Source organism: Anser brachyrhynchus, assembly GCF_964034855.1.
Source record: "Anser brachyrhynchus genome assembly, chromosome: 12".
Classification (NCBI taxonomy): domain Eukaryota; kingdom Metazoa; phylum Chordata; class Aves; order Anseriformes; family Anatidae; genus Anser; species Anser brachyrhynchus.
In genome coordinates this window covers 2,772,421-2,785,403 of record NC_137707.1, presented here as the reverse complement: position 1 = coordinate 2,785,403, position 12,983 = coordinate 2,772,421, and the positions used below count along the sequence as shown (strand labels likewise).

General features: G+C 68.6%; 1 protein-coding gene across 5 annotated transcripts in view; it reads right to left on the bottom strand.

Annotated features, from left to right (window-relative positions):
- The window catches only part of GSE1 (Gse1 coiled-coil protein), a 103,026-nt gene that overhangs the window by 64,259 nt on the left and 25,784 nt on the right, over window positions 1-12,983 (bottom strand). For 3 of the 5 annotated variants that reach the window (XM_080552186.1, XM_080552185.1, XM_080552187.1), the window contains exon 2: window positions 4,541-4,691. In XM_080552186.1, the coding sequence (XP_080408312.1) occupies window positions 4,541-4,691 (151 nt within the window). Of the gene's footprint in view, window positions 1-785; window positions 1,244-4,540; window positions 4,692-12,983 lie in introns of those variants that run through there. The other 2 variants (XM_080552188.1, XM_080552190.1) reach the window with 1 other exon arrangement.

The window sequence follows — 12,983 nt, the reverse complement described above, 5'->3', positions numbered from 1 at the left end:
GACGCGGAGGCCGTGACCTCACCCCCTGCGGAAAGGGCGACGGAGGCGGCGCGCGTTAGCCGGGCTCCCCCCCGGCGCGGAGAGGGCGGCCCGCTCGGCAAAAGGCTCCCGGAGGTGCCACGGGTGACGCTCGGGGACGGCGGTAGCGCACGGCAGTGGGTAAAGCGCTCGCCTGCGAGTGGGTGAAGCGAGGCCTGGCCGTGCGGCAAGGTGGGGAGCGCACCGAGAGCAGGGCACGGAGCCGTGCCAAGGTCACTGCCGCCGGCTGCCGGGGCACAGCCGGGGGCACAGCCCCAGCACCCTGACGCCGGAGCAGCGGGGGTGGCCTCTGTGACACCTTGGGGACAAAAAGCCCCTCGCCACCCCCACCCCTCCCAGGACCCCCCCAGGACCCCCCAGGACCCCCCAGGCCCCCCCAGGACCCGGTGACCCCCCAAGCGCCGGGCAGCACCCGCCGGGTGCCACGACCCCGCGCGCCCCCCTTGGGACGCGGCAGCCGGCTCAGCAAGGCGGGGGCACCCCCCCCCCACCGGCACCCACACACCTGGGCCCCCCACCCCCCACCCCCAGCACCCCTCCTGCATGGAGAGTTGGGGGGGGGAGGGGGCTCGGAGAGGCAGGGGGCACCCAGCCCACCCCAGCGGCGCTATGGGGCGAAGGGGCTGGGGTAAAACGGACTGCGGGGAGGGGGCAGCCGGGCTCGGGGGGACCCGGGGGGGGGGGACCCGGTGTGGGGGGGGGGACCCGGGGTGGGGGGGGGGGAGGCTCGGGGGCGCAGCACTCACCCAGCGGCCGCGCCGTCCACCGGGGGCCGCGCTCGTCCATGGGCACGGGGGGGGGGAAGGACGTGGAGGGGGGGGGGGAGGTCCCGGGCGGCGCCGGAGCGGGGCCCGGCAGGGCGAAGGGGAGCGGAGCGGAGCCGTGCCGAGCCGTGCCGAGCCGTGCCGTGCCTTTCACCCCCCCCCACCTCCTCCGCCCCCCCCCACCACCAAGCCGCTTCCTGCTTCCCTCGGCGGCCCGGGAGCGCACGGCTGGAGCGTGACTCACCGGGGGCCGGGCCGGGCAGGGCAGCGCCCCGCGGGGGGGCGGCCCCGGCTGGCACCTTCCCCTGGGGGGGGGCGGCCCCGAGGGGAGCTGGGGTCAACCCCCCGCTCACCGCCCCCCCCCCCTTGTAAAAGTCCGGGGGGGTTGGGGGGGGAGGTGGGATGGAAAGGGACCCCCCCCCAGGGGCTGAGGGACCCCCCCCCTCCCCGAGGATTGGGGTGCCCCCGTGGGGGGGGGCTGCATGATGGGCGAGTGGGGAAATGGGGGCGTGGGGGGGGGGGCTCTGGGGGAAATGGGGGGCGCCCGTGGGTTTGCACGGGGTGAGGAGCTGGGTGCTGACCCCACACCCAGCATCAATGTGGGGGGGGGGACACACACAGCGGGGCCACCGCCTCCACCCCCACCCCAAATGGGGTCTTCCCCCCCCCCCCCCATCCACACGCTGGGACCTCCAGCCCAGCCCAGGGGCACGGGCGGGATCCCCCCCTGGTCGGGGAGGACCCCAGGGAGGTGCCACCCTGTCGGGGAGCCACGTGTCACCGCACGCGCCCCGAGGTGGCCCCAGCGCAGACCCCGCAGAGCCGAGGCGCAGCGGGGCCACGGGGCTGGCACCACCTTGGGGTGCTGTTTGCGAGGATGCCGGCACCCAGCCCCCTCCATGCGCCCCCAAAACCCCTTGCACAGGGCGCAGGAAGGTGGGGGGGACCCAGAACCCTCCCTGGGGTCGGGAAGGTGACAGTCACCCCCGCGCCACCCCAGCCACAACTCCACGGGGCTCTGCCCGCACGCCGGTGACCGAGGGGCTCGGAGACCCCCGTGAAATGAGCGGCGTGGCCAGCGAGGGAAACCACCGGTCCTTAACAGAGTCCTCGGGGAAGGTCGAGGTCCTGCCGAGCCTGTCCGGCATGTGGGGCAGCCCGGGAGGCTCCGGAGAGGAATTCGGGCCCGGCACTGCCGGCCATGAACTTGCACCGGCTCTCCGGGAGGAGATTCGGACCACGGCGGGGGCAGCTTCGCGGCGGGGAAAAACAACCCCTGAAATAAGGGGGGGGCCGACCCGAGCTGCCTGTGCACCCAGCCCGAGTGCCCCCAAACCCTAAAAGAGGGGCTGGCAGGCAGCAGCCAGCCATAACCCCACCAAAACCAAAGCACCCCCCCGTGCCCGTGGTGCCCACCCCAGAAGTGATGCCCGCCACCTCCCCCAGCCCCAGCTTTCCTCCCCCCCCCCCCCGTCTCCTTTTTTCCCCATTCGATTTTAAATTTTCATTGCATTCTTTTTCAAGAATCCAGAGGAGCAAATGCCCTTATCAGCAATTCTCACAAGGTATAAAGAGCCACTTTTATCTCGCTGCCTTTACTAATCTAGAGCGAGCCAATGCCTGTTAATTTTTTAATTTTCCTAGTGAATGCGTTTGCGGCTTTGTCAGCATCTGCACGCACAAGCGCGCGCGCGCACCCGCGCACGGCGGCGCACACGTGCGCCCGGAGCCGGCCTGGATCTGGGCGATGCACGAGCGCGCTCTGCATTTCCCGCTGTCAGCTGCCCCCCCCCGCCCCGTTTCCCAGCTCTCAGGACCTTGTCAGACCCAAACCTGAATTCTTCCGGCTGAAATGCTCCACGCCGGGGTGCCTCCGCGAGCCGGCTTTCCGAAAAGAGCGCCGGAGCTTTGGCCGTTTCCGAAGATGAAATGTGGGGCGTGTATATTCCAAAATAATAATAATATTAAAAAAAAAGGCAAGAACCCTCCCCCGAAATCTCCCCAAGGAGCCCCCAGGACCATGGTGCTGAAAAATCCTCGTGCTGGGGAGGAGCTGGCTATCCAAAAACCCTGCCTGTACCTGGCCGGGTTAGCGCCCACTGGAAATTACGTTCCAAAGCAACAACGAAATGATTTAAACCTTGTTAAAGTTTGGCAGCCCGATTCACCAAAACCTCAGCCGGCACAAAGCAAGCCCCAGCCCGGGCCCAGCACCCGGCCGAGCCCCTTCCACGGCTGGGCAAAAAGCAGCTTTCCGCCCCAAAACCACGCAGGGAAGAGCTGGAAGGGGAAGGGGGCGAAGGGGACGCAAACAGAGGAGCGGGTGGCCCCGGCAGAGCAGGACCCACGTCCCCAAGGGGCTGTCACCTGCACCCTGCGTGGGGTTGAAGGCTTGGGCTCTGCGCTCTTTGCTGGTGGCACCGGGAGGGGACGGCGGCGCTGACGGAGGTGACAAGTGTGGCTCTGCTTTTGCAACCACAAAGGAGTTTCATCGGCGCTGGAAAGCCCCGTGTGTCACACGAGGCCAGCCGGCCCCTCCCCGGGAAGCTCTGGGTTGTGCCAGCACCTCGCCGGCTGGGCCGCCCGGGGACACGGCGGTGGCACCTTGGGGACACCCTGGGGTCCCCAAAGCTGCGCCGGCCTCAGGGACACGGTGCCGGTGGCACAACGGCAGGCTCAGCCGCGGCTGGCTGAGGATCCCCGTGCCCAGACGTCACCGTCACCCGCTCCGAGCTGCCCGTGGGGACACGGGGTGGGGGGGGGGGTTGGCCCCCGTCCCCGAGGGGCAGGCAGGGCGGGCGCAGGCTGCCCACACGCCGAGCCCGGGGCTGGGAACGCCAGCACCCGGCCGCGGCGCGCAGATGAGATGTGGCAGGCGTGTAACAAGCCATTAGTCACTGTCACCTTTGCCCGGCAGCCACTGGCAGGGTAATAAATCCAGCGCTGACTCCGGCAGGCCCGTTCCAGGCCACAGCTCCCAGCCTGCCTGCGCACCGGGCTGTGAGCAGCTTGCAAATGCAGCCTGCCCCCCCCCGGGTCCCCCCCCCCACCTCGGGGGCGCAGTGCCTGGGCTGCTCTGAGTCTGGCCACGGCGTCCCAGCGCCCAGCCCTTCCCTTCCCGGGGGCTGGCGTGGGGGCACGAAGCCCCCCCTGCGCCCCGGGGGGAGGGGGGGCGGCACTGCCTCTCCTGGCTCCCCGCCTGCTGTGCCTTGCGGTGCCGGGCTGCCCCCAGCGCAGCGCCAGGAGCTGGCATCGGCGGCTGCTGCTGGATCAAAGCAGCCTGGCACGGCACGGCCCGGCATGGCACGGCATGGCATGGCACGGCACGGCACGGCACGGTGTGGCACGGCACGGCACGGCACGGCGCGCCCGCCGGGAAGGGCTGGCAAACCAGCCGGTCCTGGGAGGCGGCAGGCGGGAAGCAGGCGTGATGTGATGCCTCTCCCAAAAATGCTGCCGCTCCTGACGGACGAGGCGGCCGAGTCCTGGGAGCTGCGGCCCGGCCCAGCCCCGGGGCTCCCCCCTCACCTCCTCGGCCCCCAACGGGGCCTGCCCAACGCTGCGGCTCCCCGCGGCGCCCGCAGCCTGACTCACGGCCCCGGGGATGGCGGGCGGGCACCGGGGTCACCTCCCCGGCACGGCGGTGACTTTCGGCGCCCCGTCCCCAAAACCTCCCCAACCTCCTCATGGCGAGGGGACTCGGGGACCGTCCCCACCCCGTCCCCCGCAGCACCTACTTGTAGCTCCGGCGTCCGCGCCCTCCGCATCCAAAGCCGTCCGCTGGCTGCGCTCGGGGCCGACGTCCGGGGCTGTGCCTGGGCTCTCCTTGGTGCCCAGCGGCCGGTGCCGGGGCTCGCCGGCGGGCGTCTCGAGGGACGAGGGGGCCGCCTGGAAGAAAAGCAGGACAGGGGCTCAGCACCGGTGGCACGGCCACGGGGACACAGGGCCGCACGGCCACAGGACGCTTTTGTTTTCCTGCCGGCAGATGCACGTGGCCGGCGCGGGGAGCCGCACGCCGCTCGCCGGCCAGCCCGCGCCACGGGGCTACAGCTGGAGACAAGAAAAAGGCTTCGAAGGGGGGGGCAGAGGGCGGGCTGGGGGGGGGCCATGAATCAAAGCAGCGTCCCCTTCGCCGGCGAGCAGCAGCTGGCTGGGTAGGCTGCTACCGATTACTCAAGCGGCCGGTGTTTACCCGGGATCAACAACTCCCCCTCGCCTTTCCTGCCGGGAGAGGCGGCAGCAGGCTGCGGGGAGGCCGACGTGCCGCCAACGGCGGGGACGGGGTTTTCACACCCCGACCGCCCTCGCTCCCTGCCAAAGCAGCTTTCACAGCCCTGAAAATGGAATAAATAATAATAAAAAAAAAAGGAGACCTGTTGCTTTTTTGCTCTCTTCGGGGCCTGAGCCGGGTTTGCTGCTCGTGCCCGGCGTCCCCCGCGGCTCCCAGCCCCGCAGCCGCGCTTGCTGTAGCTGTCACCCTCCCGCTTCGCAAGCGCCCAGGAGCACAGGCTGTGCTGCTGTTTGCCTTTAATAAAGGAGGCAGCGTGCATCCCGGCCCCGCCGTGCACGCAGCCAGCCTGCAGCGTGGTTATTTTCGCCTCTGGAAGAGGCGCACGAACAAAACACCCCCGAGATGCTACATCCACACCGCTCCACGGGCAGCGCTCCTTCAGCCCCGAGCAGGGCAGGACACGGGGCACGATGCTCCACCGGGGTGGGTGACATCCCCTCCTGCCCCACAGCACCCCCCGCTCCCGATTTTGGGACCGGAGGTGCAGGTGGAGGGGATTTTATGTCGATCCAGTTTTTTTTTTTTGTTGTTGTTTTTTTTTTCTCAGGATTAGTCCTATAAACCCGGAGAGCCTAAGTGAGATGGATGGCACATGAATTTTGCCGGGAAGCCCTCAGACTCAATGAGCCACACATGTGAGCAGACGTATAAATTTACCGCTCGCTTCCTGGAAAGGTTTTAATTTATGGAATCCATATGGCAGCACCGCGCAACCGCCAGCGCCCGACGCCTCCCGCGAGCCCTCAAGTGGCACCGAGCGCTGGCTCCAACTGGCGCCATGCCACCGGCTGCCCCGGGATGCTCCTTCCCTTCCCGAGGATTAATAGAAAAAGACTTTTGCAACGGGCTGGGGAAGAGCCCGGGGAGCAGTCCCCACCCCAAAAGAGCCGAGAGCGGTGCCACGAGCCCTCCGAGCACTGCCCTGCGCGAGGGAGGTGTCGTGCCCGGGGAAAAACCCCCCCAGGCGAAGCCCCCGATCCCCAGGGGTGCAGCCGCAGCAATCCCCTACCTGTGGGCAAGGGAAAGGGCTGGGGCACTCTTTGATACCTAGAGCAACTAATCATTCATTAACATTAATCATCCCCGGTCATGCGTCACAGCAGCGTTGAGCAATGGGGGAGCAGCAGCCGGGGCGCTGCGGGCACCGGGGAGCAAGGTGGGGAGGGGGATTTGGGGGCAGGGGTGCATCCCGCTCCCTGGGGAGCCCCGACCCCCTCTCTTTTCCTGCCAGGGGATTCTGAGATGCAAACCCACCGGAGACGGGTGTTACCTGCTCAAAAGGCACCCAGGACCCCCCCCACCTCCGTCGGTGTCTGCGCCCCTCGGGACCCCCCAGGGAGCAGCCGGAGCCCCGGGCAAGAGGCGGCGCGGAGCACGGGCCTCCTCCTTGCTTCGGCTTCACCCCGCGCTATCTGTCAGCAAATCATCCCCGGTTCCCCAGATAAGGAATAATTGATGCAAAGAAGCCATCTGTTTGCGAACATGGAATATCTGCTCAATTAGGAGGGATCTGTCCACCCAGATAAAGCCGCCCAGCAGCCCCTCGGAGGGGGGGCCTCCTCCCTGGCCGTGTCCTCAAAGTCTCGCTCCCAATTAGAGGCGAGCGGGCTGATTTCGGGGCTCGCCTGCTCTCCAGCACCCCGAGGTGCTTGGGTAGAAGCGAGGGGGTCCGGGCGGGCAGAGGGGTGAAGCAAAACCTCCCTGAGCCAGGAGGGGAGCCTGCGACAGCCCCGCACCGCAAAGCGGCCGGGCACAGCCCCGCTGGGGACTCCGTCGTGGCCCCAGGCAGGGTCCCGGTCCGTGGCGAGGTGACACCGGGGTGACACCGAGCGATCGCTGCCCTACACCTGCCAGGCACTCCCAGGGGACATAGGGGTGATTCTGTGGGTGATAAAAGTGGGGGAGAAAAGCCTCAAAGCGGAGCCGGCGTGGACGGCACCCACAGGGAGCTCCCCCCCGGGCACCGCCGTGCCACTTCTGCCACAAGATCTCCGCCCGCAGATCCTCTCTGCAAACAACAGGGAGACCTGGAGCCGGGTCACAACACAGCCTCGGGGCGGGGGGATAAGGAGAGGCAAGGGCAGGGAGCAGCGTCCCTGCATCCGTCCTTCCCCATGGCCTGGCCGAGGGCGCATTCCTTCTGCGCCCGTCACCGGCACAAATACGTGCTGCGGCACCGGCGGCACCGACCGGCACAGCTTTGGGGACGGTGGTGACGGAGGGGGAAAGCAAAGGGCTCGCATCACGGCTCCAGGGTGCCAGGGCCGCAAACACGACCCTGCAGGGGGGTCCGAGCGCAGGAGCTGCACGCAGCCCACGCCGCTGTGCCATGGGGACGCCGGGCCCCCGGTGCCTCCCAGCCCCAGGAGGGCCGTGCCGCCGCAGGGCTGCTGTCGGGCGAGCGATTTGCCGCGTGCCGTGACGCAGCAGCTCGCTTCCTGTGCCTTCGGGACACCAGAAAATGTGGCTTCCCCGTTCCACTTCCCCTGCGCTTCACCTGCCGCTGGGGCGGGTGGCCGGGCGCAGCCCCGATGCCTCCCACGGGGCTCCCCGGCACTGCAAGGCCCCCCCCCACCCAGGGCAGCGTGGCACCCACCCGGCACCCTAAATCTGGCTGGCACCAACCACCCCCGGAGCTCAGTGGATCCCCGGCACGGGCGCAGCAGCACCGGCGGTGCCTTTTGGCAACCAAACCTCGTGCCCAAACCCCTGCAAGCAAGGGCTGAGGTGGGGAGGACGCCCAAGCGCTGCATCAGCGCGGAGGGGCCGCATCCTGCACCTGCAGGGGATGCCTAGGGCCGGGGCGCAGAAGGAGGAGCCTCAGCACGAAGAGGGAGCGGTGCCGCAGGCAGCTCCAAGCAAAGCACCGGGCTTTCGGGGCACAAACCGCCCCCGAGCCCCCGCAGCCACGCAGCCATCCTCCCCCCGCCGCCACCGCCGCCACCGCCGTGCGAGGCTGCACTAAAAATAAAAAGGCATTTGGAGTGTTTACGGCTGAAGTGAGCAGGCTCCCTCTGGCTCCCTTTGTCGGCAGGGCCGCCGAGCCCTCCAGCTCACGCTGGGGCTTTATCACCGCAAGCCGGCGGCCTCCCAGCGCAATTACGGCCGCCGAGGGCGCAGCCCCAGCCACTTGTTAGGCCAGACGGTTTCAGCTGCTCTTCCCTCCAGGAAGTCACCGCCTCCCTCCTCCTCCTGCGGCCTGAAAAGCAGAGGATTTTCCCCCAAAAGCTTGCTGAGCCCCGAGATGTCCCGTCCCCCCCCTCCGGTGCAGCCCAGATCAGGCGCAGCACGGCCCCGCTGCCCGCCGTGGTCCCCAGGGACCCCGCAGCGGGACCGGAGCCCGGTGCTGAGCGCCCACCAGCCCCGCTCCCCAGCGCCGTGTTGAAAGTTTCTCAGCCGTGTTTGCTCGCGGAAAGTTGGAACCTGCAATTACGGCCGCGATAACCCGTAATTAAAAAAGGGGAAGGGAATACAAAAAAATGAAATTTAAAAAAAAAAAAAAAGAAAGAAAGGAAAGGAACAAAAGGCTCCAGAAGGAGACGACGACGACGTTAACCCTTCCCGAGGTGGGGACGTGCCGAACCCAAGTGGTCCGGGGCAGCGATGGGATGCGGGGGGTGATGCTGAGCATCACCAGCACCCACAGGGACCCCCCCCCCGTTTTATGGCACGGCGGTGCCAGCGGGCACACGTTGGCACAGCACAGCGCCCGCGTGGGCAGGGCCACGGCCGTGCCGGGGCCATTTGTCACGGGGGGGGCTGCGGTTACCTCCGAGCCCTCCAGCAGCGCCACCGGGACGCCGGTGCGTGATCCCACACAATATATTCGTGCCCCGGGGGGGGGTAGGGCGGGGGGGCACGCTCCTCCCCACGTGCACCAGCAGGGACGCGGCAGCGGGGACAGAGGGACACCCGTGCCACACCAGCGGCACCCAAGGAACCCGCCCTGACCCCCACCCCAAACCCCGGCACAGCCGTGCCCCCGCCCCAGGGCACCCCCATCCCGGGTCCCCCCGCTGTCCCTAGCCCCTGCCACCCTCCCGTGTCCCCCCCCTGTGTCCCCCCCCCCCCCGGTGACATGATGTCACCCGCCGTAGCCACCGTGCCTGTGACAGCTCGCTAACGAGCTGCAGGCGGCAATTTGGGTTATATATAGCCCCCAAGTGACTGCGGCTAATTGCTCCAGCGCGCACCGGCCCCGCAGCGGGCTCTGGGTACCGGGAAGAAGGACGGGGGGGGCCGGCACGTGCTCAGCACCCCCATGAGCTGAGCACCCCCAAGAGCTGAGCACCCCGAGGTCGGAGGGGTGCCGGCATCGCCCCAGCCCTCTCCGGCCCCTAAGCGGCTTTGCCCAAAGCCTCCGTCCCAACCTGCCCCAGCCGGGGGGCCCTAAGGAGCTTTCATCCCCCCCCGTTCTGGGGTTTCAACCGAGGGGCGCAGCAGCACCCAGCACCCTCCCAGCGCCGCTCAGCACCCCGGGGCTCCCGGCCAGCTGCTCCGGCAGCCCCTAACCGCGGCGGAGAGGGGGGAGAACGGGGCCACGGGGAGGGATGTGGGGGGGTGGGGGGGGGTCCCCTTTGTGGCAGCCCCCGTCCCCTCGCAGCAGCTGCCAGGCGAGGTGGCAGGCGCGCAGATGCGGCCGGCGGGGCGGGAGGCAGCCGCCGGCGGGGAGGGGAGCGGCGGCCCAAATTGTTTGCCAGCTTCCTCGAGGCGGCACAATGGAGGCCGCGCAGGCGGATCCGGGGTCAGGGGTGAGCCCGGCAATAAGTGGTTTATGCCTTTTGTGAAGAGGCTGAACTGACAGCTCGGCGGATTAACAAAGACGTCCTCTGTTCCCGGGCAGGTCATGTGGAAAGCACTGAGACGACCCCTGTCACTTCTTTTTTTTTTTTTTTTCTTTTTTTTTTTTTTTTCGGCGAGAGCAGACGTTTGTTCGCGGGCGAGCGGGGAGGTGATGGAGGGGGAGGCGAAGGGAGGGGGGGGGGGGGGCGCAGCCGCTCGCTCCCGGGTTTCCTCGAGCCCCTGCCTGCTCCCTGCATCCTCCCGGGATGTGCCGTTTGGCGGCGGGGCATGAGGGATGCCGGCCCCCCCCTGCCGCACACGGAGAGCCCCCGGTGCGCAGGGCCTGCACCCTGCACCCCAGCACCCCGCAGCCAGGGCGGCCGGGCAGGATGGGGCCCCAACGCACAGGCAGAGCAACCCCCGTCCCAGCAGCTCCGACGTCTGCCAGGATGGGAAACGTCCCCTCCACCCTGCTCGGGTGGCGGGGAAACTGAGGCAGGGAACGGTGTGAGCATCCCAGCCCCGCACGGAGGCGTGACGCTGAGCTGGCCGCGTGCGGACCACCGGCCCCATTAAATCCGCGAGCATCTCCCCAGGGTGTGCTCCCGGCCATCGTTAGGCTCCAGAGTAAACAGGTGAGACAAGGCCACCCCACCCTGGATGGATCGGGGACCCTCCCAGCCTCGGCTGTCCCCCGAGGTCCCACCTCTGGACCTGCCGCGTCCCCCGTGCTCCCCATCCTCCTCGCGGGGACACCGCGGCACCGAGCTCACCCACCTCCAGCCCAGGAGCCGCGGGCAGGCTGTGGCCGCCGTCCTGTCCCCGCGGGGCTCCCCGCCGCACTAAATACCTGCCCGGGCTGCCCAAAGGGGTTTTTCAGCCTGGAAAATCCCACCCGCCCCACGGCGGCGGCTCAGGTTCTCGGGGCATTCCCAAAAGGCCAAATCCCACGGGCACCCGGGCAGGGCACAGCAGCGAAACCACCCCAGGCATCCCAAGGGACGAGAGGACGCCGGGTGACCGGGTCCAGCATCCCAGTGCCACCCAGCTGGACCTCATGCGGGTGCCCAGCATGAAGCCATCGCCACCCGACGGAGCTGCCCACGAGTCACGGCTTTTGGGGTTTTGGGACACAAATTGGGACACCAGTGGGGACACCGGGAGCCCCCTCTATGCCACCAGTTCCTTGAGGGAGGGACATGGGCTTGGAGGGGACACGGGCAGGGCAGGATGCCCGTGGCTCGGGGTGCAATTAAATGCAAATTTAATTACAGTGAATGCCCTCGCTCGCCTCTGCGGGGGCCCTGGTGAGAGCCACGCACCCATGGGTGCCGCGGCGGCGAAGCCTCGGTCCCCTGCCCTCCCTCTTCCCCCCGCAGCGCAGCTCAGCCCGTTCTCGGCTCCCTCCTGCCATCTAAAGACAGACTCCTGGCGAGGTGCGGCGCGCCCAGAAGCCACCAACTGAACCCAAACCATCTGCAAGGGGACACTCGGGTGGGGGCGCGCGCTCCCCGGGGGCACCCAGCACCCCCGGGTGGGGAACTCGAGGGGGCCGCAAGCACCCACGCTCGGTGTCCCCGTCCCTCCTGGCACAGCCCCGTGAGCACCAGGGTGGGAGCTGCACACCCCCCAGGCAGCCCCTTCCCCTCCAGCCCCTGGGGGCATGGGGAGCCCCCTCTGTGTCCCCCCCCTGCCAGGCTTGGCGGCCGGGCACACCGAGCCCCCCCGGGGCGCTCTAGCCACACCTGGTTAATTACTTGAAGTGATTACAAGTCTCTTTGTCAGGGAAGGAGATTAGACCCTGCAGCCGCCTTCCCCCAGCCCTGAGAGCAAATCCAACCCCCCTAGCCCCGCTAGGGTGCCCCCAGCCCCCCCCAGGTCCCCCCCCCCCCCCAGGATGCTGGAGGCAGGCAGTGCGCGGGGCGCAGGGGGGATGTAGGGCTGCCAAGGGTGCCCCGGTGTTTAGGGACAGGGGGTCAGGGTTGGGCTGAGCAACGCATGGGCAGGGAGGAGGGATGCTGGCGGGGGGGGTTACACCCCAAAACCAGGCGGGGAGGATGGAGGAAGCCCAGGGCAAAGGGCCCATTCGATCCGCCGGGGGCCAGCTCAGAGCGCGGACGAGTGACACCGGATTACGGGTCCCCGCGCAGGGCAGCGGGGGAGCGAGGCGAGGAGGCTCCCTGCCTCCCAGCCCGCTCCTGCCGGAGAATTTACGGCCAGGGCTTCGCGAGGGGCTGAGTAATTAGCGGTGGGAGGGAAACGGCTGAATCAGCACCCGGCAATCAGCACCGAAGGGACGGGGCCGGAGGAGGAGGGACCGCGTGGGTCCGAGCTGGGGAGGGGGCACGGGGCTGCCAGCAGCCCCCCGGGGCTGCAGTGGGGTCAGGGGCGCACGGGGGGGCTGTGGGTGACCCAGCGGAGCCTGCTGATGTTGGGGCCACCCCTACGGCCATGAGCATCGAGGGAAAAGCCGGCGGGCTCAGCACCCCATCCCCGACCCGCTCCTCCGGGACTGACTGTGGACCGGCACCTCCAGCGGCAGGTCCCTCGGGGTTATCATTTTGGGAACGCTCCGCCAAACCGCTCCCCGACGCAGCTTTGCACAAAAAAAAAAAAAAAGCCTCCGTATCCCCCTCGTTGCAACCCCGGCACCTCTCTGCTCCTCCCTTCGCAGCCCGCAGAGGGATGCTGCAGCCCCAGGAGGGACGCTCGAGCCTCCCACCGCGCCCGGGCAGCTGCGGGACGCGGGCAGCTGCCAGCGACGCGCCGGGGTCGGGAGCAGCAGCGGCGGCTCCCCGGCAGAGCCCCGGTGACAGCGATTTCCCCTCCCCGCCGTCTGCCTCCGTCTGCTGCCGCCTGGTTTTACGAGGGCCATTTCCAAGAGGTCGCTGGAAATAGATTTTTATCACCCCGTGATAAATAGCATTTACGGTGACACCGCCGCGCGGAGGCGGGAGGAGAGGCGGGCGGGCAGGCACCCGCTCCCGGCCCCCGGCCCCGCGTGGCCCCGTCCTCGTCCCCATCGTTTCGGGCAGCGCCGAGGCCCAGCGCCATCCATCTACCGGGTGGCAGGGGCGAGCAGAGGGAGCCGCATCATTAGCCCCGCG